General features: G+C 36.5%; 1 protein-coding gene across 1 annotated transcript in view; it reads right to left on the bottom strand.

The window, feature by feature from the left end:
* Positions 1–196: 196 nt before the first annotated feature.
* Positions 197–24,108, bottom strand: part of heatr1 (HEAT repeat containing 1) — a 40,729-nt gene continuing 16,817 nt past the window's right edge. Inside the window, exons 19-45 of the mRNA XM_067370328.1 lie at positions 22,859–23,007; positions 22,404–22,596; positions 21,485–21,657; positions 21,195–21,350; positions 19,558–19,800; positions 16,754–16,885; positions 16,481–16,584; positions 16,252–16,398; positions 15,949–16,067; positions 15,575–15,696; positions 15,373–15,501; positions 14,272–14,502; positions 13,953–14,082; positions 12,489–12,658; positions 12,337–12,389; positions 12,127–12,250; positions 11,776–11,916; positions 11,303–11,604; positions 8,537–8,687; positions 8,258–8,416; positions 6,715–6,849; positions 6,524–6,628; positions 4,348–4,516; positions 3,930–4,114; positions 2,768–2,926; positions 1,189–1,297; positions 197–1,008 (exon numbers count right to left, since the gene is read on the bottom strand). Of these exons, the coding sequence (XP_067226429.1) occupies positions 920–1,008; positions 1,189–1,297; positions 2,768–2,926; positions 3,930–4,114; positions 4,348–4,516; positions 6,524–6,628; positions 6,715–6,849; positions 8,258–8,416; positions 8,537–8,687; positions 11,303–11,604; positions 11,776–11,916; positions 12,127–12,250; positions 12,337–12,389; positions 12,489–12,658; positions 13,953–14,082; positions 14,272–14,502; positions 15,373–15,501; positions 15,575–15,696; positions 15,949–16,067; positions 16,252–16,398; positions 16,481–16,584; positions 16,754–16,885; positions 19,558–19,800; positions 21,195–21,350; positions 21,485–21,657; positions 22,404–22,596; positions 22,859–23,007 (4,079 nt within the window). The 3' untranslated portion in view covers positions 197–919. The remainder of the gene's footprint in view (positions 1,009–1,188; positions 1,298–2,767; positions 2,927–3,929; positions 4,115–4,347; positions 4,517–6,523; positions 6,629–6,714; positions 6,850–8,257; positions 8,417–8,536; positions 8,688–11,302; positions 11,605–11,775; positions 11,917–12,126; positions 12,251–12,336; positions 12,390–12,488; positions 12,659–13,952; positions 14,083–14,271; positions 14,503–15,372; positions 15,502–15,574; positions 15,697–15,948; positions 16,068–16,251; positions 16,399–16,480; positions 16,585–16,753; positions 16,886–19,557; positions 19,801–21,194; positions 21,351–21,484; positions 21,658–22,403; positions 22,597–22,858; positions 23,008–24,108) is intronic.

Below are 24,108 nucleotides of genomic sequence, written 5' to 3' on the forward strand. Positions count from 1 at the left end.
CTGGCGCATAATGGCGGCTAGACATGGAGGGGGACCAGTGGTGTATATACGTTAGATAGAAATGGCTCATTCTAAGGTAATAAAAACATAACGGTTCATTATGTAAGGTCTTTATGCACCACTGAAAACATAGTTTTGTATATTATATTGCTTTTCGGTCAATAGACCCTCACAAATTTTACACATTGCACCTTTAAAATGGCAAGACTATTTGCTATGACATTAGTTGCACTGGGTGAACATTGGCCAGGCATTTTGTAGTCACGGATTCTTTTTTGTTTCACATCAACTATTTACAATAACATGCAGAATCATGCATTTTATGTAAGTTTATGAGGCACATAATATATTAACAGGTGTTCCAGAAAAACAGAACCACAGCTTAGAGCTAGCTTTGATCTGGATGTGTATGCATGGCAGATCCTGAATGTGTAAACTATTGTTAATGCAAGCATATGGTTGAACCTGGAACCTGAACTTTCATTGAACCCATTTGCTTTTTTCACTTTAAATCAAACACAAATGCACACATTTTCCCAGACTCATTTTTTTTTATGATATTCAGATTCCAGAGAAATATTAGTTTGCATTACAAAATTTCATTCAATGACATAAATCCATTGCTTTTTAAAAACAGACATTTAAACATCATGCGTGTCGTTTTTATATAACCTTAGAAAAAGCATGTAGCATCAAGTGATTTGTGTTTTGTGTTTTTTTTTTTACATTTACATATGCATGAGCACAAAGGTAGGACAGGTCAAGCTACCAGTCAGTGATAAGGTGTGCTGTGGAACCGGCGAGCAGACTGACGCATGTTCTAGAAGAAGAGTTCAACAGTAAATATTATGCAAGAACAATGAATGCACACTCAGAGGGTGTAAGAAGCGCCTGTGATGGTGTGAAAGACTCCGTGGGATTAAAAGTAGCTCTGCAGTGATTCACCGAGGACATTCTCCATTTCATGAATGACCTTCTGCACCTGGTGCTCAACTTCCTCACATTCATCTGAAAAACAAGAGGAAGAATAACTCAATTGTGAATTCTGGAATATTCCTGAACATTTAAGAAACATTGTTAAAATTGTCCTTAAAACACAGCTCAAAGCAGTAAAAAAGATAACACTGTGTATTTTAGTTACAAAATCTTGTGTGCCAATTTGATTAAATAGTGACGTGATATTCTTACCCTCCATGAGCTCAGCCAGGAATGGGATGGTCTCTGGCAGAAGAACCATGTAGTTCTCCTTCAGCTTGCTTGCCAACTCCAGCAACATGACAAGTGCAGAGAAACGCACCTGAACAGAAATGCAAACATGCACATTTATTTTCACTTCTGCATTTAAAAAGAACTTCGTGAAATATGAGTCAGTCCACGTAATAAAGCAGGGCCTGAAGTTCAGAGATTAAGGGGTATTCATTTAAAAGTCGGCATGAATCAGAAGTTGCGATAGTCTTTTCTCTGTTGTGATGTACATCTGAGTAAAACGGCTTTTCGAACAAGAAAAATGTAGGGCAGGACTTTTATTTTGTTCATAGAGAAATGACTGGATCATTTGCTGTGATCTCATGTGAGTGACAGGATGCAAAGAATCTGGAGCGATTCTGATATTTTCAGATGTATCGCGTTTCTCTCTCGAATCGATTCTGAGCTTAGTTTTTTAACAGCAGATGGCACTACTATAAGTTACATGCTTTAGAAACCTGCTTCCAGTTCCTTTACACACACCACTTAAACCTAAAATAACCATTACTAAAATTCAAGCGTGTGTTGATCAATCGCTCCAGCTCCTCGTTCAGCTCCCGCAACACTCGGTCCTGCTCTGCTTCATACTACAGTAATGTTAATAATCGCATCCACGAACATGAGTTCTCCCAGAGTCCAATCCCTATTCTTTTGCACCGTCCGTTGAGATGGAGACCACATGTCCCAAGTCTCCGCTCTAAAACTTGGCGTCATCAAACTACGCCTTTGTTTTGAATAGGCTTCTAGCGACCTCTAGCGGAAAAAAATATCACAAATTGTACCTTTAACCACTTACAAGACTCAACCGAACGCACAAGCGAGTGTGCGGTTAAAACCTAGCCTAGAGCGCCATCTGCTGTTAAAACTAAACTCATAATTGATTCATGAGAGAAATATCACAAGATTGTATTGATCGAGAATCGATGCATCCTCCCAGCCCTAAAAGAAATATTACTAAATATAAAAAAAGAAAATGAACACAATGCTGCGTTTCACTCTGAAATTCGCAAATCTCGATTTTTACTCTAATTTGCCACTTAAAGAATGTTAATTTCAAAAACCTCTGATTTATGCAATTCAAATAGGATATACTTGAGGTATTTTAGAAGAAATAGGACAAAAAGGAAAAATTACATCCCTGACAATTCACACACAATTTGGTACAACATAAGAGGTTTTACCAAATAATTAGTCAAATCAAAATTTGATCAAACTGTAATTCTTTTATCAGTAGCTACATTTACATGAATACATGTATATTTACATAAACGCTAAATAACGTGATCGGGTTGATGTGCGCATTTGTCACAAGCTCCAAATCGGATTTGATATTTTGACGTGCTCACTGTACAAATATACAGAGTTTCCGCTGTTGGCACATCATCAAAATTTGCTTTTTTTCTTTGTTTAAAACAACAACACAGTCTTAATTATAGATTTCGTAAACTGGTACCACAAACACACATTGGCACATCACTTGAGGTCTGTATTTTATGTTTACCATACTCAAGCATCTACATACCTTGGGTGAACTGTGACGCATCTTAAGCAGAATCTGATAATTGAGAACTTTCCACTGAGAGTCGTCTCCCATGGCAATAGCAAACTGGCCGATACAAGGCACCAAATGTTTGGTAATGTGGGTCTTGTAGATCTCATCTCCTCCTAGCACGTTCTCCAACTTCAGACATGCATTCAAAAAAAAAAAAAAAAAAAAAAAAAAATCAGACACCACAATGACAGGAAATACCTTTATACCAATAACTAATTTTGATCTAACAAAGTAAAAAGTAATAAAATCTTTTTTTTTTTTTTTTAAGTTTCCAAAACATTTTTTCCAAGTTAAAAGTATTTTAACAAATATCTATATGTATTTTTGAATCATGAAAAATGTTAACTTTTCTTGGGGTTATTCCATTTGCCAACCTGAACTTGCCATATCACAAAACAAAAAACAAAACAACACACAAAACAAAAACAAAACAAAACACATCTACAGGCATCCTCTCCATGATATCATTTTCTTGCCACTGGACAACAAAATGGGTTCCTGCATGTTGGTTACACCAGTGTTTACAACCACAGTCCTTGAGACACCGCAACAGCACACATTTTGGTTTCCCTAACCCTTGTCAAGTCTTGGCATCTCTGCCAATGAGCTAAATCAAGCAAGTTTGATTGGGAATACATCCAAAATGTGTACTTTTTGGTGTTCCTCCAGGAACAGGGTTGAGAAACACTTGGTCACACCACCCTGACCTCTATTTTGTTATTGTAAAAAAACAAACAAATAAACAAACAAAAAACTACTACCTTACTACTTTATTAAGAAAAACAAACCCAATTTTCAAGATTTGTTTTTCAAGAATTCCAGCCTTTTAATGATCTAAGGAAAGTTACACCATCTAGATGTTTTTTTTTTTTTTTTTTTTTTTTTTTTTTACTTTAATCCCCATAAATATCAAATTGAATTTTAATTCAGAAGCTGAAAACGGGTCCATCATTGATGAGATGTATTCAAGTCACTGTCCATATGAAAATTTTATGTATTTTTGAATCAATTTTGAAATGCCATCAGATTATCCAATAATGTTGTTTATTTCATAACTTATTGCAATGGAATAACACAGAAATGGGGAATAGATTGTGGTTCTTGACACAATCAATTTATGTGCTATACTGACCTGATCCACCAGGGGGCCCAGCAGAGCATCAGCCCTTTCCTTACTGAGGAAGTGCTGAGTGTCATAGAGGAAGATCTTGTGGAGGCAATTCAACACATACTGCAGCAGCAGGATGCTCTTTGTCACATTGTCTTCATCATCTGAATCACCATCATCATCATTATCTGAATCAAAGAAGGGTTTGTCTTTGGACAGAAGGGGTGAAAGTCAAAGTAAATTACATCATTTTAAAATAATGTAAAGAAAGATTAATAATTATTAATTGTTGTAGTATTATATACATCAAATCCAAGACTTTGACTCTAAATCTCTTCTTAGCATGATCTGGTCATGTCAAAAGATGTTGGTATGGTTTAATGGTGATCCATTGCAAGTTTATTCAGAACTTCATACAAACATATTGATATGTGCAGACTACCTGTGTGGGAAATGTTGAGCTGCTGCAGCAGATCAGAAAAGGGTTTGACCAGCTGCCCAGCAAACAATACAAACAGTCCTTTGAGTTTGTCTGCGATACGATCTGCCAATCTGTAGAACGTCAACAGCCGGTCTTTAGAAGAACCATCAATCTTTGACCAGTCAAACAACTGTAGAACAGTAAAAAGGAGATTCAATCAGCATGCTTTTACACTTCTAATGTTCTTAATATAGACAATATATAACAAAAGTAACTTACAAGTACATACTGAGCTTTTGGCAATTACTACAACAGGTGTCAAAAACTCATAAATCAGCCAATTTATTGGCTACTACTGTGCCCACTTGGATGAAATGATACGTATTGATAGGTTTCACAAATTGATACAATTCTGATTCACAAGCTCTTGATTCAATTCTGATTTTGATTATATTTGATTTAATATAGATTCTGACATTAATATAGATTTAGAAAGATATGACACACCCTGGTAAATTCTTATCAGTCACAACGTGTTGGTGTGATAGCTATGAATAAATAGGCTTTTTATATTTTTTTTCTAATATATTTTTTATATTTCTATATTTTTCTAAATTCTCAAGTGCCTTGGCCTCATATGTTTTTTTATTTTTTTTATTTATTATTATTATTATTATTTTTTTTTTTACAAGTTAAAGGGTTAACGTAGACTAACCATGTTCCGTACACAACAATGTTCCGTACAGATGAGCTTTTACTGCTGATCGTTGAAAACATACTTCCAGATCATACATAAACTATATATCTATGTCATCTTCATTTCTTCCTCTTTCACCCCCGATCAAGACAGAGACGCCCCCGCCTTTTGTTCCCATGGGATTTTACTAAGTTTGCAAGGTGCGCCCACTTCGCTTGAAAATTGACGGTGGGCAAGCTACACGTCAGACTGCAGCTTGTGTGGGGAGACAACTAGAGCAGCGAAAAATTCTCTTCAGAAATACGTGGTAACGTTATATTCACTAATGTTTCACATGTTTCAAGCTTAAATCATATGCCGTAATTAATAGAAGACAGAATCAAGGCAACTCCTCTAGCTTATTAAAGTAATTAACTTACATTTTAACCAAATAAAAAGGTATTCGCCTGTCTAATTCATTTAAATTATGTTTTCTTCAGTTAAAATAAATAAACAACACACAATTGATCAGTTAAATGTCTATTTTCGCCACTGAAATCAAGTTATACGCTCTGTACGGAACATCATTGTAAGCCTGTATGAAAAACACCGTTAACCTTTAACATCTTCCGTACATAGGCGAAGGAGGTACTTTCCCCCACTTTTCTCTAATACCATTTGTCGAAAAGACATCAAAGTTTGAACTGTACAATAGGTATTCCCCCAGGGAATGAGCACACAAACTTGCTTGTTTGGCTCTCAACAACGGGGGAGTGGTCGCTGACGTGTGGTGAATGGCGAAAAGTGTACGGAACATGGTTAGTCTACGTTAGTTCACCCAAAAATGAAATTTCTGTCATTAATTACTAACCCTTGTTCCAAACCCATAAGACCTTCATTCATCTTCCATCATTCATGTTCCGAAGATGAATGAAGGTCTTACGGATGTGGAATGACATGACTGTGAATAATTAACGACAGAAATTTCATTTTTGTGTGAACTAATCCTTCAATATAGATTAAAGATATATAGCAAGAACAGTGCATCAATTTTAAACCGATCCTCAAACTACTGTTGTCATGGTACCAAACTAGTGTTATCACGATACCAGCTACTTGAATTTTGGTACTAATACCAGTAAAATTTCACGGTTATCTGTTGCAATTTTGGCACCATAGCAAAAACTGTTGGAACTATTTGACTATTTTATTTAACTGTCTGAAAATAAAACAATTAATTTAAATGAGTTCATCATTTCTTATTACATTACATAGAACAAGTGGCAGGTCTATTGGTTACATTTACACTGTAATTATGATACAATTATGTTTCTAAAAATGTAATTAATATGTAATATGTTATATCTCCTGTCTAGTGTCAACTAACAAGATAAGGACATTGAATGGGTTTCCAAATCAAAAATATTAGTTATGGGCTCTTTTTAACCACTGCTTTGAGAATAATTTTGAAGTCATATAAGTAGTATAAGTCTTTTTTCGCACTGAACAATAGATGCTTACCTTGAAGAAGAGAGGTCTGAAAGTGACTTCTGAAAGTTTCATAACCATCACTAGCAGACAGTCAATCACACTGCCCTCAATTTCACCAGTCTTCTGTAGATCTCCCTATTAAATACATTTATATTGGTAATTATGAGTAAGTGCACTTATTGGGAAAAAAAGGAACATACTGAAACAGGTATATGCAGTACCTGGCAATGCTGGGCACGGAAATCAAGAGCAGACAGGAAAAAGGAAGTGAGCTCTGACTGGTGGTTATTGAGTTGGTCCTTCTCCATGTGAGTGATATGTTCCTTCAAGATGGTCATCAGAGGACCAAGACGTTTCTGCAACAGGTAAAAGAAGGGAATCAGAGAGAAAGAAATACTAGGAAATACTAGGATTTATTGCGATTTTTGCAATTTTGTGTCAGTAATTTCTAGCATTTAATGGAAAATTTGTAAAAAATAAAATAAAAAATTAGGATACCACATTTACCATATGTATGGCAACAGTCATACGACAGAAAAAAGCTAAATGCAGAAAGCTTGTTTATTTTTTCTTTCCAAACTAAGTTTTTTTTTTTTAAAAAGCTGTTATTTTATTTTAGTTATTGAAATAAGAAAAAAGCAGTAATTTACAAAGCAGATTTTAGGGCCACAAAGCCCGTTTACACCTGGTCACTTCATGCATTTCTACTGACCGGATAGCTATCTGATTTGTTAAAACGGTTCCACTTAAATGCGTATCCGTAAAACGAATATAAACTCAATCTTTAGTTCTCGTGCTGTATGCAAATTTAACGGAGTTCACATCAACGAAAGCAACAGATATGAGCTGCATTTTATTTATTGGCTAATTTGAAGATCAAAGACAGCAATAGGAGAGAGAGCAGCATCAGCGCTGGTAAGATTATTTAGTCTCAATGCTTTTAATGAAGATGAGTGTTTGTTAAGCGTCTGCAACTTTCATTTGTTTCATCAGTTTCAGTTGTGGCAGTTTGCGCATTGGCTTGCTGAAGAGATACTCAGCTGTGACATTATGTGTTGCAGTAGCTCTGTCATATCTGACTATCTGACATATCTGGCACAGTCGGTGTTATGTTGAGATTCGCCTGTTCTTTTGAGGTCTTTTAAACAAATGAGATTTACATAAGGAGGAAACAATGGAGTTTGAGACTCACTGTATGTCATTTCCATGTACTGAACTCTTGTTATTCAACTGTGCCAAGGTAAATTCAATTTTTAATTCTAAAATTAACATTTTGGGAGGCCCTTAGAAAGAAAGTTCATAAGAACTTTTTTCAGGTAGGTTTAGGATTCAGGTACAAAATACTACAGAAATTGAATAATCAAATGTCAGACACTGCACGGTCTTTACTTATGAATCAAACATACTGATTCTTATCCGTTTTTTTTTCCTCTTTCTTTTGTTTGATTAACATTACTGACACCGATGGCAGCAGGAATATTATACTGCTTTCACTTAAAATGTAATGCACTGATACAACATACTGATATGATTCAATTTTCTCTCAACTGTTTAAGTTCACATAAAATATAACCAACTGTGTTTATGTAAATACACACCAAGATGTGTGTATTTGACCATTAGAGTCGGCATTCTTTGTGCATATTTCAGGTGTGTGTCAGTCAGCGCGTGAATACTGTTTAATAACTTTTAACATAAAATTTTATTCTCCCATTCATGCATGTTTCAACCACTTCAGTATTTCAGTAATACACCCAATCCTACCTGATGAACATCCACCATTTTGCAGTAGCATTTTGTGATTGTGGGAATGAGGACCCTGGGAGGCACCTTTGTGGCAAGAGTGGAGCTGAGAGAGGCAAGACGTACAGACAGCTGAGGGCAAGAAGTCAGTCGCTCAGCTAGCAGAGTTAAGCGGGTGACCTAGAACACCAGGAAAAAAATGAGACATTTCAAATAAGAACCTTATAAATAAAATTTATTTGAATCAAATATGCTACTCTAAGGTATGTCTTGAAGTAACAAAGTGATTCTGATACTGACCTGCGAGATGGTGTCCTTCAGGTAAGGGCTGATAAAGTGTGTTAGCGTCTCTGAAATGCGCTGCAGAGCTGTGACGGCACTCAGCAGGTAGATTTCATTGTTCAGCAGGTCCTTCCTCTCATTCAGAGTGAACAATACTGCAGGCATCAGCCTGAACACACAACATATACGAGTCATGAAGATCATTCACTTCCAGTATGTTTTAAAAACAGTATCATTCTCAATTCTCACACCTAGTGATTAAAGCTCAAAATATACTTCAGTTTTGAAGCGAATGCTTAGCGTATGCGTACAGCCAAACACACAGCCTTTCAAAGTAAATATCTTTTGATAGCCTGCACCAATACTGAACGTTTCATTTTTGTCCAGTGTCAGCACTATTTCTCTCCAGAGGTTATGACTGATAAAAATGTCATTTTAAACTCTTTAAACTAGAATTGTGGGAATCTCTTAACCCCCTTCAAGCGCTCGTCTGTGCAGGAGTTTGTTGTTGTTACTTTTTTTAGGAGTTGTTTGTTGTTGTGTCTCTTCAGTTTTACAACTGTGAAACAATAACATCGATCAGTGTTGCCACCTTGTGGACCAACTGATTAGTGAAAAAAGGTGCATGTGTGAGCTGAGAGTATAGTAGTGATGTTCGATTCTTGAACGAATCATTCTTTTGAGCCGGAAAAAAATTATATAAAAGAATGAAAACCGTAACCAACAGTTAGAACCAGATCATTCAGTTCATTTTGAATCAGACATGACCGAAAAGCTGACTTTCAACTCTGCCTGTAGGCTTGATTTATTCATTTCAAACCAGTTCTTTGGTTAATAAGCTGTCTAGACCACATGTCCTGAAAAGTGAAGCCATAACATTTCGAACACCCCCAGGTGGCTGGCTGCAGTATAGGTCATAAACCATGCCCTCTCCATGTAATCAAATGGGAAGTGAGTCAAACTAAAAACACTTGAAATAACTTTTTCCAAAAATGGTTTGTCATTTTAGGTAGTTCTTATCATGCAGACATACTGTATGTTTAAGTGTTTGTTTTTCAAATAAGCTTGGTTTTAGATATTTGATGCCATAAAAATCGGGTGTAACGTCATGGTTGACAGCTGTGCTTGCAATTGACTCAGGCTCCAAACCCAAATAATGTAATCATCAGTGACAGTTTCTGGGATATTTTGGTTACATTTTTCTACAGTGGAAGGAAGTGGGAGACGTGTTGTCCATCTTTTTTGGTCTATGGTCTGGACATGCTTATTATCTCATTCGGTGCTATGGAAGGAGCATGCATTCTACTTTGGATGTGCGTCTTTAAACCTGGAACTAAAGTGTAATTCAGTTTGATTCTGTGAACTGGCTAAACCGGTTACCCACTTCAAAGATTGATGCCTTGATTAGGATTTTTGCAACCGATAAAGACTACCGTTTTTTTTTTTTTTTTGTCATCATGATTGGCCGATGCCAATACCAATCCCGATCATTCAAGCTTTATATTTAAGTGATATGTAAGCTCTCTGTTGACTCTGATTGTTAACCCCTTATGGGGCGTTCACACCAGACGAGACTTGCGTGAATAAATCACGCTATTCGCACATAGTTGGACGCTGGAACATTTTGAGTTTACTTGCTTCATTCGCGTGTGAAATTCACTTCACAACTGACACAAATTCGTGTCATGATAGGGGCTTCTGCCAGGTGGGTCCAGTCCCATTTCTGCACACTTCCTTTTGAATACACACATCACCTCGTCAGCGGGAAAGTAGTTGTAAAATACGGTGAATAAGCTCAATTTGCCAGCTTTAGCTAGCTTGTAGTCTCAATATGTATATGTATATATAGCTCAAATTGAGTAAAGAGCATTTTTCACAATTTACCAGATTACCTCCTCACTCACTTTCTTTCAAGCAAGATCCTTTTCATTTCGGTTTCTATAAAGGTATGAAGATGTATCATACAGCTCTGGGTATCCACATACAATGAACAATGATTTTGTAATCACGTCACTACTAGAGCAAGCTCCTGATTGGTTAACGCGGCATGAAAATTCGCCAAAGTTCCGATTTTTCAACTCATGGGATTCGCACAACTAAACGCTCAATTCGTGCTGCCTCATTCACGCGAATCGCATCGCAGGATGTGTATTCGCGTCTTTGCATTGACTTAACATGTAAATCACTCACGCTTAATGCTTCACTCGCGTCTAGTGTCAACACACCATTACACCCTGAAGGCATTTCAAATGATTTCACATGTTTTCATGTGGCATACTTAAAAGTAATGGCTTATAACTCTACATAAAGATCCAGTTTCCAAAAATTATTGCAATGTGATTGGCTCCAGAAAGTCCTATAGCTTTAGCCAAGAAGCATGTCATGTCACTCAGTGAAGATTTTCTCAAGAATTTTGCATAATGTTATGTTGTGTTTGGACTAGTTTGAGTCGAGACAACTTGCTCTACATAAAGATGTGCGATTCACTATGGTTTACTAATGTTTCACAAAGTTACAAAGCTGAACGTGGCGCAAAAGCCCCATCTGTATACTGTTTACACATGCGTGTTGGTGGCAATTTGTTTTTTACAGTTTTACATCACCAAATTGCGATCGTTTTGTGAGATCGGTCAAATTTAGTGAATGTGATTAATATCTGCCGATACAGATCGGAGCATTCCTAATGCTGAAGACGATATTTACATTATATGCACTGTATACATTTACTAACGCACATAAAAAAAAAACAAAAAAACAAAGGCCTTACTGTGGGCTTAACAGTACCTGTGTAACTGTGGTATAGCAAGGGCTTTCAGTGTGCTGGTAACTTCCGCCACACACAGCAAAGCACTTCCCATGACGTTCTTCTCTTCATCTTTATTAGCAACCAGCTCCACCGCTTTGCTCAGCACTGGTATAAAAGCCTCTTCGTGGCCAGTGCCAAAATTTCGGCACAGAAGCTTAAGGCTGTAAAGGGCCGTCTGTCGATTGATAGCTAACTCTTCTTCTTCCTGTGCTGAGACCTGTCCGTGACTCCGACCCACGATGTTCAGGAGGATGCCAATGAGCTCCAGAAGCACAGTAATCTATCAGAAATATTTTATGATTATGAAATAAGCAAGTATTTAAAAGCATTTATTAATGTAGAATGGGCAGTCTGTTTATAAGTTATAAAATATGACATTTACTAAAGAGACTAAAATGCTTAATTGATGAAATTAACTAAAATGTTTGCCCAATGATAGTTTTTATTTTACCTGTTCCTCCAGCCAACGTGTCCGCTGCTGTAGTTTGTTATTAAGTAACTCCATGGCCTTCCTTCTAACTGATGCTAACTGATTACCCATAAGTCCTCTCATTACCATAATGAAGGTATCCATGGGCAGCAGGGCATTAACCTGAAAATGACATAATACAGCATGTTTTATGCATGCACAAATGAAAGTTTAGAATAGAAAAGAATCATGTTACTCTATTTCTGCAGTATATAGTATGCATATTGTGCACAGTATGAAGACTAAATGCTTGTTGTTTGATCAGATTGTTAGGACATTGTGTTAAAATGTCATTCAAATTGATTCAATTTGTATCAATGCAGTGATTCCAACCTTGTCCAGGGTGTCATAGGACTTGCTGAGCAGAGCTCTCCAGAACTTAGCCGTGGGTTTATCAGAGTTATCCTCTACACATCGAGCAACTGCATGGATGTAGCGCAGAACCTCCTCCAGAAGACTAACAAGTTAACACAAACATTACAACCCACAAACACCACAACCAATCACCATCAAGTCAAGAACTGTAGTAAAGCGTCAACTCACTCGTGCTGAAGATTTTGTAAAGTGCCTTCTGTTAAGTCCTCACAATCAGCCATCTATCAGACAAACAATTACACATTTAGGATGTTTATTGTAAAATCCTGGGGGCATTTTAATTTCAACATTAATTCATCTGCTTCCAGCTCTAAACCTACCTTTCCAACGAATCTGTCAGAGGAAAGTAGCTGAGCCATGAAAGAGATGGAGAGGAACTTAAAATGGCGGAGGTCTTTGCCACTATGTGCTTCCACGTTGAAAATTAGATCTGAGACTGTTTCTTCCTTCTTCACTGCACCTCTTCCACGGGTTCTATTTTTCTCCGGAGCTGCACAGAGAAAATATCAAACAATCTTCTTCTCTGTCCTCTATTTTTTTTATGTTGATGTGATACATCTAATTCTTACAATTATGGCTTGATATCAACACATTTCAAGATTTGATATGGATTCCAATGCACAAGTTCTTGATTCGATTCGGATCTCGATTTAATATTATTTAGATATAAATCAGCTACAGTAGATGTCCATTTTTAAGAAATACAAACAAGGTATGCTAGTTGGCGCATTACTATATCAAATTGTTAAATTCAATAGCTATTCATTTTTATATATAAATGTTTATTGAGCAGCAAATCAGCATATTAGAATGATTTCTGAAGGATCATGTGACACTGAAGACTGGAGTAACGATGCTGAAAATTCAGCTTTGCATCTCAGGAATAAATTACTTTGTCAAAAATATTTAAATAGTACACAGTTATTTTAAATTGTAATAATATTTCACAATATTACTGTTTTTTACTGTATTTTTAATTAAATAAATGTAGCCTTGGTGAGCGGACAAAACTTATTTTAAAAACATTAAAAATCTTAGTGGTTCCAAACTTTTGGACTGTACTGTGTAATATATATATATATATATATATATATATATATATATATAAAATCAATCAACACAAATAAAAACTGAGTTGTATACAAACATTTAAAGAGCACACAAGTTCTAAACCAATTCTTTGTTGAAAAATAATAATTTAACAGTGCATTAACTACTGATGTTAACAAATACAACTCTTGATTTTAATAATGTATTAGTAAATATTGAAATTAACATTAACAAAGGTTAATAAATGCTGTAGAAGTGAAGTTCATTATTAGTTCATGTTAACTAATGTTAATTAATGAACCTTATTGTAAAGTGTTACCATGATAATTGTATGGCAGGCACACTACAAATAATGATTGGTAAAGTTTTGTTTATGCATCAACACAAAAAAGCATACACTAAAAGATCAATCTTGGGAGTTCAGATTTAATATCGGTTCAGCAAAATGAAGACTTGTTAAACTAAAGAACATAAAACTGTCAACCCAGCCCTACTTAAAATACACAAATTCCACTTGATTCCTGGCAGAACTTGATTCAAAACATTTTTTTTTTGGTAGGGGAAAAATTGTCATTACATGACTAACTATAAACCATTGCTTCCGGCCAGCTGTTGTATGCGCACAAGATGGGCTGAGTTGATGCTTGAATGTAAGCATGTTGTGAAGTATTTTTGTGCATATTTGTGTTCTGAAGAAAACATTTGAGGCATTTATTGAAGTAGGCCGTACTTACCTTCTTCTTTGTCCTGTGGTAAAGTCATGAGATACTTCAGGATTCTGATGAGAGAGGTCAACTGCTCCTTTACTTCAAACTCACAGCACACCGAGATCCAGAAGTCCTGATCTCTCTCTACAACAGACTCCTGCACAACACATCACACAACTGTCTCTACCAACCCTTAACACAAATGGGTTTCCAGTGTACCAAAGCATTTTTTGGAGATAAATTGTTTATTCAGTGGTAAACCCCTCAAAAATGTCAATATATTAAAAACAAACAAAAAAATTATATATTTATATATATAAAAAAACTTCCATGACACCCTCTGTACCTTTTCGGTCCCAGTTGCACTGACAGATGTTTGTGTGACATGCTGCTTGAACATGAGCAGCATCAGGACCCAGAGGAAGCGAGATGGACCCAGTGTGCCCAGCAGCTGGCTGAGGATGGGCAAGCGTCTGTGCTCAGGTACATGAGGAAGGGCATCAATAAAAACATGCATGATGTGTGCTACCACAGTCTCCATATGACCCTCAGACTGGGCACTTCCACCCTCATGGGCCTGTGGAGAAACAAGAATCAAGAATAATGCTATTTGTAACAGTTAAAAGAAAGTACTTTTTCCTATTAAATAACGGAAAAGCTAGACTTTGACATTGTATCAAGAAAACCCAGGAAAACCCAAGAAACCCTATGTAAAACTCCCCACCTCTATAATAGGAGGTTGTGTTTGATATCATTCACTTCCATAGTACAAACCAGTCTTCTCTGGGTGTTTTGTTGATAACGATAATTAAACGAAAATGAAATACTTTAAATATGAAACTAAAACTGTCAATAGAACAGATCATAATCAATAACTCCTTTGTTCAACTAATTTGTTCAAATGGCTGATTTATTCAGTAACGAAGCAAGTGACTGTCTATATAAATAAGTCATTGAATCAATGACTCACCTGATTCATTCAAAAACATGGATACATTCAATAACTAAACTGCAGTGCTTTGCTCAAAGATGTGCACTAACTATTTTGATTGGCAAAATGGAGAAAAAACAGACTGTACCTAAAATATAATTCACATCATTAACTTCTTGTTTACAATAAAAACAATATCACATAGCAATTGTGCTGATGTTCTTAACTATGTCATGTTATAAATATAAAAAACAAGAACTTATAAATGGATACTTATTTTTGCCACTACATCTTGAATCAAGATTTTTGTTTGTTTGTTGACAAACTGGATGGAGATGAAAAGTTACACTTAAAACAACAATTACAATATCATCATACTTACATATAAAATCAGTTACACACTGAAGTTCAATACTAAAGTTTTGAGGTTTGTTCAAATCTTTAACACCCTTTTGCAAATCAAATGTCTTGATTATATCAAACAGTATACAGAACAGACAGACTTTTTAAACAAACCTTTATAAGAGCAGGGATGACTGCCTGAACAGTCTTATTGATGACCTGGAAGCTGTAAGAATCATCCAGTCGCATGATGTTGGCACCCATGAATGTGAAGATGGGCATGATGTTGTGAAGAACCTTCTCCTGAAATCAGAGAGTAAGACGGTTACCACTGCATTTGAATATATGTGTGTGAGTGTTTCATGACTGTACTTACAGGAAAGATACCCGCCAAAGCACCGAGCAGAAGCAGTGCATGATGGTGAGTTTGGGGCATGTCTGACATCCTGACGCACTGCACTACCAGCTCCACATTAAATTTATCCTCCTCCAGCACATCTACAAACATACACAAATGCATTGTGTCCAAACAAAGCTGCCTACTCAACACTAAAAGAAACTCAAGAGAAAGCTTGTCCTTATATTCTTTGCATGGTGACAATAACCTGGATGTTAATTATTTCTCAAGGTCTGCAAAATTATCTCATGCCCTCATGTAAAATATTACCATCCAGACAGAGCAAAAAACACATGACTTCATCATAACCGTTTTAATATTTTTATAGGAATTTCATGCCAGGTTTCTAGTACCTTTGCTGATAGAACCTCCATCAGGAGACAGTTTCTGACAGACATTCAGCAAACAGCTGAGGATGAGTTGTTTTGTGTACTCTATATTCTCCTGTCCAGCTGCTGCAGGCTCCAGACATCTGTAGCACACAATAAAACAGTTTTCACAATCTTTTATATGACGCATTTCATAGAATATTCAATCAGAAAATTCGGTGAGATGTGATATATTCATCTTGATTTGACTGGACCAGAGCATTTTCTGATTTAAAAGTTTGAAACTTGCGTAAATGTCAAAACATGGCTGTAGATGTCATAACACACCTGGAGAGCAGATTAAACAGAGCGGGCACAAGAAACTGGGCTCTCTTCAGCTTCTTCTTGTGTTGCAGCAGCTCTAAAATCAGGGTAACCCTTGGCCAAGAGACAACACCCTCACCTGGCACTGGCCCAGATGTGTCTTGTGTTTTTCTGGGGAAAAAAATTGCAATTTAATCCTTCAAATCTTCCAGAACTGGAGTTTGAAGTTTATTACATGAGGACAACTATGCACCTCGTTTGCATTTTACTCCTGCGTGTTTGTTGAACTGTAGCAGTAACTCTTTGTTTATCTACAGGCATAAGCTCATTGGCCACTAGCTCGGAATCCACAGCAATCTAGAAACAGGGACACAGCAAAACATGCAACAGGTTTATTGTTAATGCCCCAAATACAAACAACGTGAACAATGTGAAACACATTACACTTTTTTGTACCATTCATCAATAATATAATTTAAAAAAGAATTTCTGGAAAGAAGAAAATCAACATGAATATTTCTCATACCGTTTTAAAGACGCTGTTGATAGTTTGGGCGCAGACAGGGTTTTTGCTCCCCACCAGCAAGTCAAATAAAACGGAAAGAATTTTTTGTTGAATCTTTTCATCTTCAAGAGCAGCAAAGAACGGCTTGGTGATCTGAGGAAACATGCAATTAATTTACAAACAAAACTAACAACAGAGAATGAATTGTGTCCAATAAGGTGCAACAATGATTTTATATATCGTCTTGAACCGTACAGTACAGATGTCAAGGCTTGGTTCATACAGTTAGACGACAAATAAAACAGTCACAGGCGATACACACTCCAATCCAGAAAGGGGTACGTGTGGTAATGCAACACTGCTAACCACGACAACAGGAAAAAGAGCAGAAGAACAGCGCATGTGCGAATGACCGCTTGAAAACAAGTCCTCTAGAATAGATGCACACATGCACTGAATGTGTCTTTCTCTGGTCTCGGACAAAGGAGTATACTTTGAAAGGCCTGCGCTCTCAACTGTGTGTGAAAAGGAGCAGAGTGTTGAAAATTATGCATAGGAGGGTTGTTCTTAAGCTTTTAATGTTTAAATATAGTTTAAGTGGAACAAATTGTAACACTCCCAATGCACAAGTTTTATTTTTCATTATTCTGTTTATTTTGTACTAGTATAACACAAGATGCTTTTCGACTGAAGAAACAAAGACATAAACATCTTGAATGACATGGGGAAATTTTAATTCTGAAGAGAATTAATACTTTAATAAGCAGTTATTAGGGGTTTATTAAGGCAGAAGTTAATAGTTAAGTCAAGAAATGGACCCTAAAACTAAAGTGTGACCATTTTCCTATTAGATATCGTACCGAACAGTAGGGCTGGGTACCGAACTCGATACTTTTTAGGTACCGATTGAACTGCCTCGATACTACCGAGTATCGAAAAGTGTCTTGTCATTCGGTACCAAATTTCGGTACCTCAGAATGGAGCCGAGGAGAGGGGCGGAGAAATGCTTTCGCTGTCTCGTTGAGGAGCAAGTAACGTTGCGCTACATTGTTATTTATATCTAAATATATAAAACTATACGCGCGAGAGAGACCCTATGTGCGAGAGCGCGATTGAATCAACGGTTTCGTTTTCAGTTTATCTCCGAATGGACGGGTGAGAAACGGCTGTTTATGTGAGCAGCCGGTTCACTACAGATACTGTTAACAGAAAACAAAAGTGTAGCACTGCCTGCAGAAACAGCGGAACGCGCAATGTTTTTTGTAGTCAAGCTAAGGTACAACACACAGCAGCTTTACATCAGCGTTCGTCCCTCAAGTCTATGGAAACACGCGACCGGTTCATGACAGGCTCGTTCGCCTGCACGAGCACAGGCTCTGCCTCTGGCTCCAGAACGCGAACAATTCTGCTGAAAAAGAGGTATCAGCGTCCTCCTGATACTGCGGATAATTTGCGGGTCGGGCCAAGTAATAAAAAAAAAAAAAAACATTCAAATTAATTGCGGGTGGATGAGAGATGAATCATTAATGTGTTGATTTTAATAAAGACACAGAACTCTTATTTCACGGTAAGACGCAACGAACTTGCGTCACTCTTACTTCCACTTTGATCTTGTTAATAATAATTAATTTTTTGAAGAACAATTGCTGAGTGATTTAAAAAAGAGCCTCACATACTTAATTTTTGCATTGAAAATTAAACTTTATTAAAACTATTTGCACTGAATTATTGTGTTGGGTAAATTTTTTTAGTTTGTGCTTTTTTTATTCCCCGCAGTGGCTCAGGAGATGAGTCTTTGAGTCTGAAAAAAAGTCAACAAAGTTAAAATATAAAACCAAAGATTTTTTTGAGGTTATGTAATCTTGTTTAAACATATTTTATAAAACTGGTACCGAAAAAGGTATAGTTTAGGTATCGGTATCGAAGTCAAGGTATCGGTATCGTCTCGGTATCGAAAATTTTTGAACGATACCCAGCCCTACCGAACAGTGACCCCAAAACTGAGGTACGTACCGAACTGTGTCTTCTGTGTACCATTACACCCCTAATATTTTTGGATGAACTAGAGCAGAGGTTCCCAATTTTTTTTGTATGTTTTTTGTATGTCTCCCTATTTCTAACACACCCATTTCAGGTCTTGCTGTCTCTACTAATGAGCACATGAGTTGAATCAGGTGTGATAGATGAGGGAAACATAAAATGTGCAAGGCTGGGGGTCCTCCAAGACAGGTTTGGGAACCACTGCTCTAGAAGGTGCATCAGGCATCCAGTTCTTACCTTGTAATTATACACTGACAAAATATTGACCAGTATGTTTAGAACTGTTCTGGTCCTATATAACCACTAACCCCCTAGTCAAAATGTAAAAGGGTTTAGATATCATAAAATTTTGTATTGTGACATTATTTTCATGAAAGTTAAGCACATATCCTACTTACTTTAATAACCACTGTGCAAGATTCAGCAGTGCAAGTCATTCAAAAAACAAAAAACAACATGGCTGACATCATTCAGGTTGCACGGGCTATTGGATAATATCAACCAGCAGCCAAACAGCTCTTGAGGTTGTTTAAGCAAACCTACGTTCAAGTCTGGCTACATTCTTGCATGCACCACCAACATTATATAATCAATTCATTCTGTATAAAATTAAGTACTAATCTTTTTTTTTGTTGAATAGCCTGCATCACCATTAATTCACATTAGGGAAGTTTCAAATTTGGTTTTAAAATTACTTTAACACTTTACATTTACTTCCAAACACTTTACATTGACTTTAAATTTACTTCCAAAGAATACAAAACGTATTCTAAACATCTACCAACCTGCTCAAGGGCGATAATCTGGAAACTAGGCACTGTCGGGTACGGCTTGGCAGAGGTGCTCAATGCCCTAATGAAGACCTCTAGGCATTGAGGGTCTTTGACCAGTAAAGGTGCAGACATCTCGTTGAACTTGCTCAGCAGGAGCTGCAGTAGGAGGGCCTCATCTGGTAGGAAGGTGCATGAGCCTGAAGCACACTGCTCGAGAAATCGCTCCACGGTAGGCAGAAGAATGGCCAAAATGGGCTGGACAAAGGGCATTATTATAAGATAAACATGCCAAATAAGCAACGATTACCTAAAAAACACAATATCCAACAGGCCTAGTATCTCTACTACATTGGTTCTCAACTGGTTTTGCTTCAGGACCATGATTTTTACATTGAACATCATGCACAGACTCAACACAGTCCCAGAATTATTTACCCTGGGTTCTACATTGCAAGCATTTCAATCACATTTGTACAACTGTGAAGAAATATTTAGATGCACCTAAATTTCACAACATATTTATACAATTTTATTTGCAGTGTAAATTCATTAATTCTACCTCTGAGCAGAATTAAAGGCTTAGTTCACCCAAAAATTCAAGTGTAGAGCCCTATTATAACAATTAAATGTATTCATATTGCCATGAACAGGCCCAATAAGCAAAAACAGTTTACCAAAAAATAAAAATCATGTCATCATGTAACCAGTAAAATTGCAAAGAAATCTAGAAACCAGGCCTTTAAATTTGAAAAGTTGTGGCCTGGGCCCTGTTGACTTGCATTTTAAAGGTGCCCTAGAATTGAAAATTAAATTTTCCTCAGCATAGTTAAATAATTAGAGTTCTGTACATGGAAATGACACACAGCAAGTCTCAAACACCATTGTTTCCTCCTTCTTATGTAACACATATTGTGATGCAACAGTCGGAATCATTAATATGTACGCCCCCAAATTTTGCATATGCCAGCATATGTTGCTAATGTACTGTTAAATGTGGTTAAAGTTAAATGTAATCTCTCCAACAGTGTGTATTGTTAGCTTTAGCCACGGAGCACTATCAAACTCATTCGGAATCAAAAGTAAACATTTAAATAAATACGTTACTATACTTACATGATCTGGTATGCTGCATGACGAACACTTTGTAAAGATCCATTTTAAGGGTTATATTAGCTGTGTGAACTTTGTTTATGCAATGTATTATAGAGTTGTGAGCTTGGGGGCGGGGAGCGCGAGTGTTTAAAGGGGACACGCGCCGAATCTGCGCATTTTTAATTATGCCCCAAAATAGGCAGTTAAAAAAATTGAATAATAAAAAAAATTATGGGGTATTTTGAGCTGAAACTTCACAGACACATTCAGGGGACACCTTAGACTGATATTATATCTAGTGAAAAAGGGTTCTAGGGCACCTTTAAGGACAAAAACTTTCTTAAAAAGCAAGCCATACAAGTTCGGAATGACATGATGATGAATCAACAATGACAATTTTCATTTTTGGGTGAACTTTTTCTTAAACAATGACAACTTGACAATTTGACAACCTAAATGCATGGACTGCACAAAACACTTTCATATAAACCGAATTACCAAACACACTACTCTAGGAGAACTAAACTTAACTAAAATGAATAGTTTGGTGACAATACCTCTCCATGAACATCCTGAAGTGCTCGCAGCAGTGTTTTGGAAATGTAGGCAGGGCAGCCAGGTAACTGAACACACTGCAGGAGCTGCTCAACTGACGTCAGCTTTTTATTCTTATTTTTCAGTAACACTGCCTCCTCATAGCTCTTGAAGAGTGCCTATGGTAACATCACAAGTGTTATTTCTTAAAGAATTGATTTAGGCATCTTCCAGAACTTATACAACATAAGTATAATGTAGATGACAAATTCCGTTTACCACAGCCAGGATTCTGTATTGTGCTTTGACTGACCTGTTTGAGGTATGAGGGGTCAGCTATTATCTCCTCTGATGATTTAAGAAGGTTCTCCACTAGCGGATAATAAGGGGAAGAAACAACCCCTGAGAGAGAGTGGAGCACAGCAATGGCAGCTCTCCGAACTTCACACACGCCTGAACATAGACACACCAGCAAAGATGGCACCACTGCAAAAACACAACCAGAGTGAGATGCATGAGTAATGGCTAAGAACAAATTCACTCTGGAAAAAAAAAAATACAATTCATTTTATTTATTTAGATTTTAATTATTCTCATTTTTTGGTACAAATATAACATAGTAATAAACATCAGATATTTACCATCTAATATTTCTACTAAAACATTTAAAGTAAGTGAAAATGTTGAGTGAAATCCAATGAGTTTTTGATCTGATTGACAGAAACAAACAAATAATTCACGGAAATTAATAAAACGTAATGTAAATTAGGTTTAAATTTAGAGAGGCAATAAAATATCTTGGTGTTCTCATATGAGACAATATTTACATTTTAATTTCTCTCCCAGCCTTATTACACACTATCAAAGCTAGTAATACCTTTTAGAGAAACAATTACAGAACTATTTAATACATGAACTAGGGCTCAAAATTAATTTTATTATTTGATTTGCACTGTTCTATGTTTGCATTTCCAGTACGTTTTAATATAGTTTGAGAAATCTAGAATGTTTTTGTGCAAATGAAGTGAGTTTTACATTTACGCTATTAGTGTCACCCACACAAAATACAGAATTTATAATTACACAAATACCTAAGATTAGATTTTTTCTGTTTCTTAAAAAGTAACAATGTTAATATAAGATTATTCACGATTAAATGGTTTTAAAAATGGCCTGTGTGGATGTGCAAACAGTCAAAAAGACACGATGTGAGAGGAACCATATCGACATACCTGGTGAGGAACCTGATGCCAGTAGGTTAAGGGTTTTTTTTGGCTGGTTGCAAAGCAAAGCGTTTCCCACATAAAGAGCCTGAGTTTGCAGTATGGCAGTAACCCGACAATCCAATTGATCACCCAAATTACTGTTGTAGCCCCATAAGAGAGAGAGGAACTTAAACAATGTTATCGGCTCATTCAAGTGCACCTGAATAATGACAAAACCAGAGAGAAATTAGCCATCTAGCTAATACCATTATTTTAAATCAAATACACTTTGAAAATAAATAAATCTTCAATCAAGCATTTTCTCACTGCAACAATGGTGATATCTGGCAAGAGTGAAAAACATGTCCAAGAACTATTAATATGCCTCATACACATCAGTCAAATTCAACAGCATGTTATTCCATCTAGAGAGAAAGAGGAAGTTGTAACTGTAAACAGTTACTGTGAGGAGAATACAGTACCTGTAACAGAGATTGCATTAGGCTTCTGAAGCAGGGAGCCAAGGGCCCTTGACCGGCTCCTGAGATCAGCACGTCAAACAGACGGCACATGAGATGCAGGTAACAGCAGGCATTATTGTCCATTTTCTCTGGGTTCCACCATGACTCATCTGAAAAACACAACTTTGTTAACCAACATAACCAACATTGTTATTGCCCTTTCAAAATAACTTTTAAAAAAGGTACAATATGTAATAATTCTGTCCGCTAGAGGTCTCTAGAAGCCTATTCAAAACAAAGGCGTAGCTTGATGATGCCAAGTTTTAGAGTGGAATCTTGGGACATGTGGTCTCCACCTCAACAGACGGTGAAAAGAATAATGATTGGAGTCAGGAAGAAATCATGTTCATGGATGCGATTATTAACGTTAACGAGGCCGCTGGAGCGATTGAGCAACACATGCCTCTTGAGCAGCAGAACTTTTATTATGCCACAGTTGTCAGTGCTGCTTCCGCTTTTCCGGTCATGAGAATGAGGTAACGCAGCTCTGTTTATTAATAGATACATTTGAGTGTGTTGAAAATTTTATAACATTACTCTGTGCGTTCGCCCGGCGGCTGCTGTGAGACACTGTTGCACACTGCAGTAAGATTTTAGAATATCATATTAACTTCTGGATGGCTCGTGTTGATAAATGGCATGCAATCAATTTTAAAACATATTGTATGATGGAGAAAATTCTTTATTACTGTTACTAAAAATAAAGCTGCACCTGATTATGCTATGTTAGCTATTTGACAAAAAAATGTGTTTCTCTGAGGCATGGTAAAGCATACTTGCAAAAAATAAAATAAATAAATAAATAAAAATCAAGAAAATTGATTTAAACAATAAGACTAAACGTGTTGAGCTATATAACAATTCATTTTCTGCCTATAAATATATCAAAACAGATGTTCCCTCGTCTATTAAAACTTGTAGATTTTTAAAGCATCTTTGGCGTTTCCATGGTTTCTATAAAATAAAACCGGAAACAGAGGGTAAAGCGGGTATGACGCAATTGACAGGCGGCAACTCACACGTCCCAGAGCCTTAGTTAAAATTTAAATTTTCTCACAATTTACAAATAGTTGGAAACATTTGGGATATTGTAATACTCAAGTGTACAAAATATATAACACTGGCCTAATGGTTTTTGGACATTTTACTGCAAAAATCTTACATATTGCGCATTTATCTAATAAACTAATTAAAAAATCTAATATTTCTTA

The sequence above is a fragment of the Chanodichthys erythropterus genome, chromosome 19 (assembly GCF_024489055.1).
Source record: "Chanodichthys erythropterus isolate Z2021 chromosome 19, ASM2448905v1, whole genome shotgun sequence".
Taxonomy (NCBI): Eukaryota; Metazoa; Chordata; class Actinopteri; order Cypriniformes; family Xenocyprididae; genus Chanodichthys; species Chanodichthys erythropterus.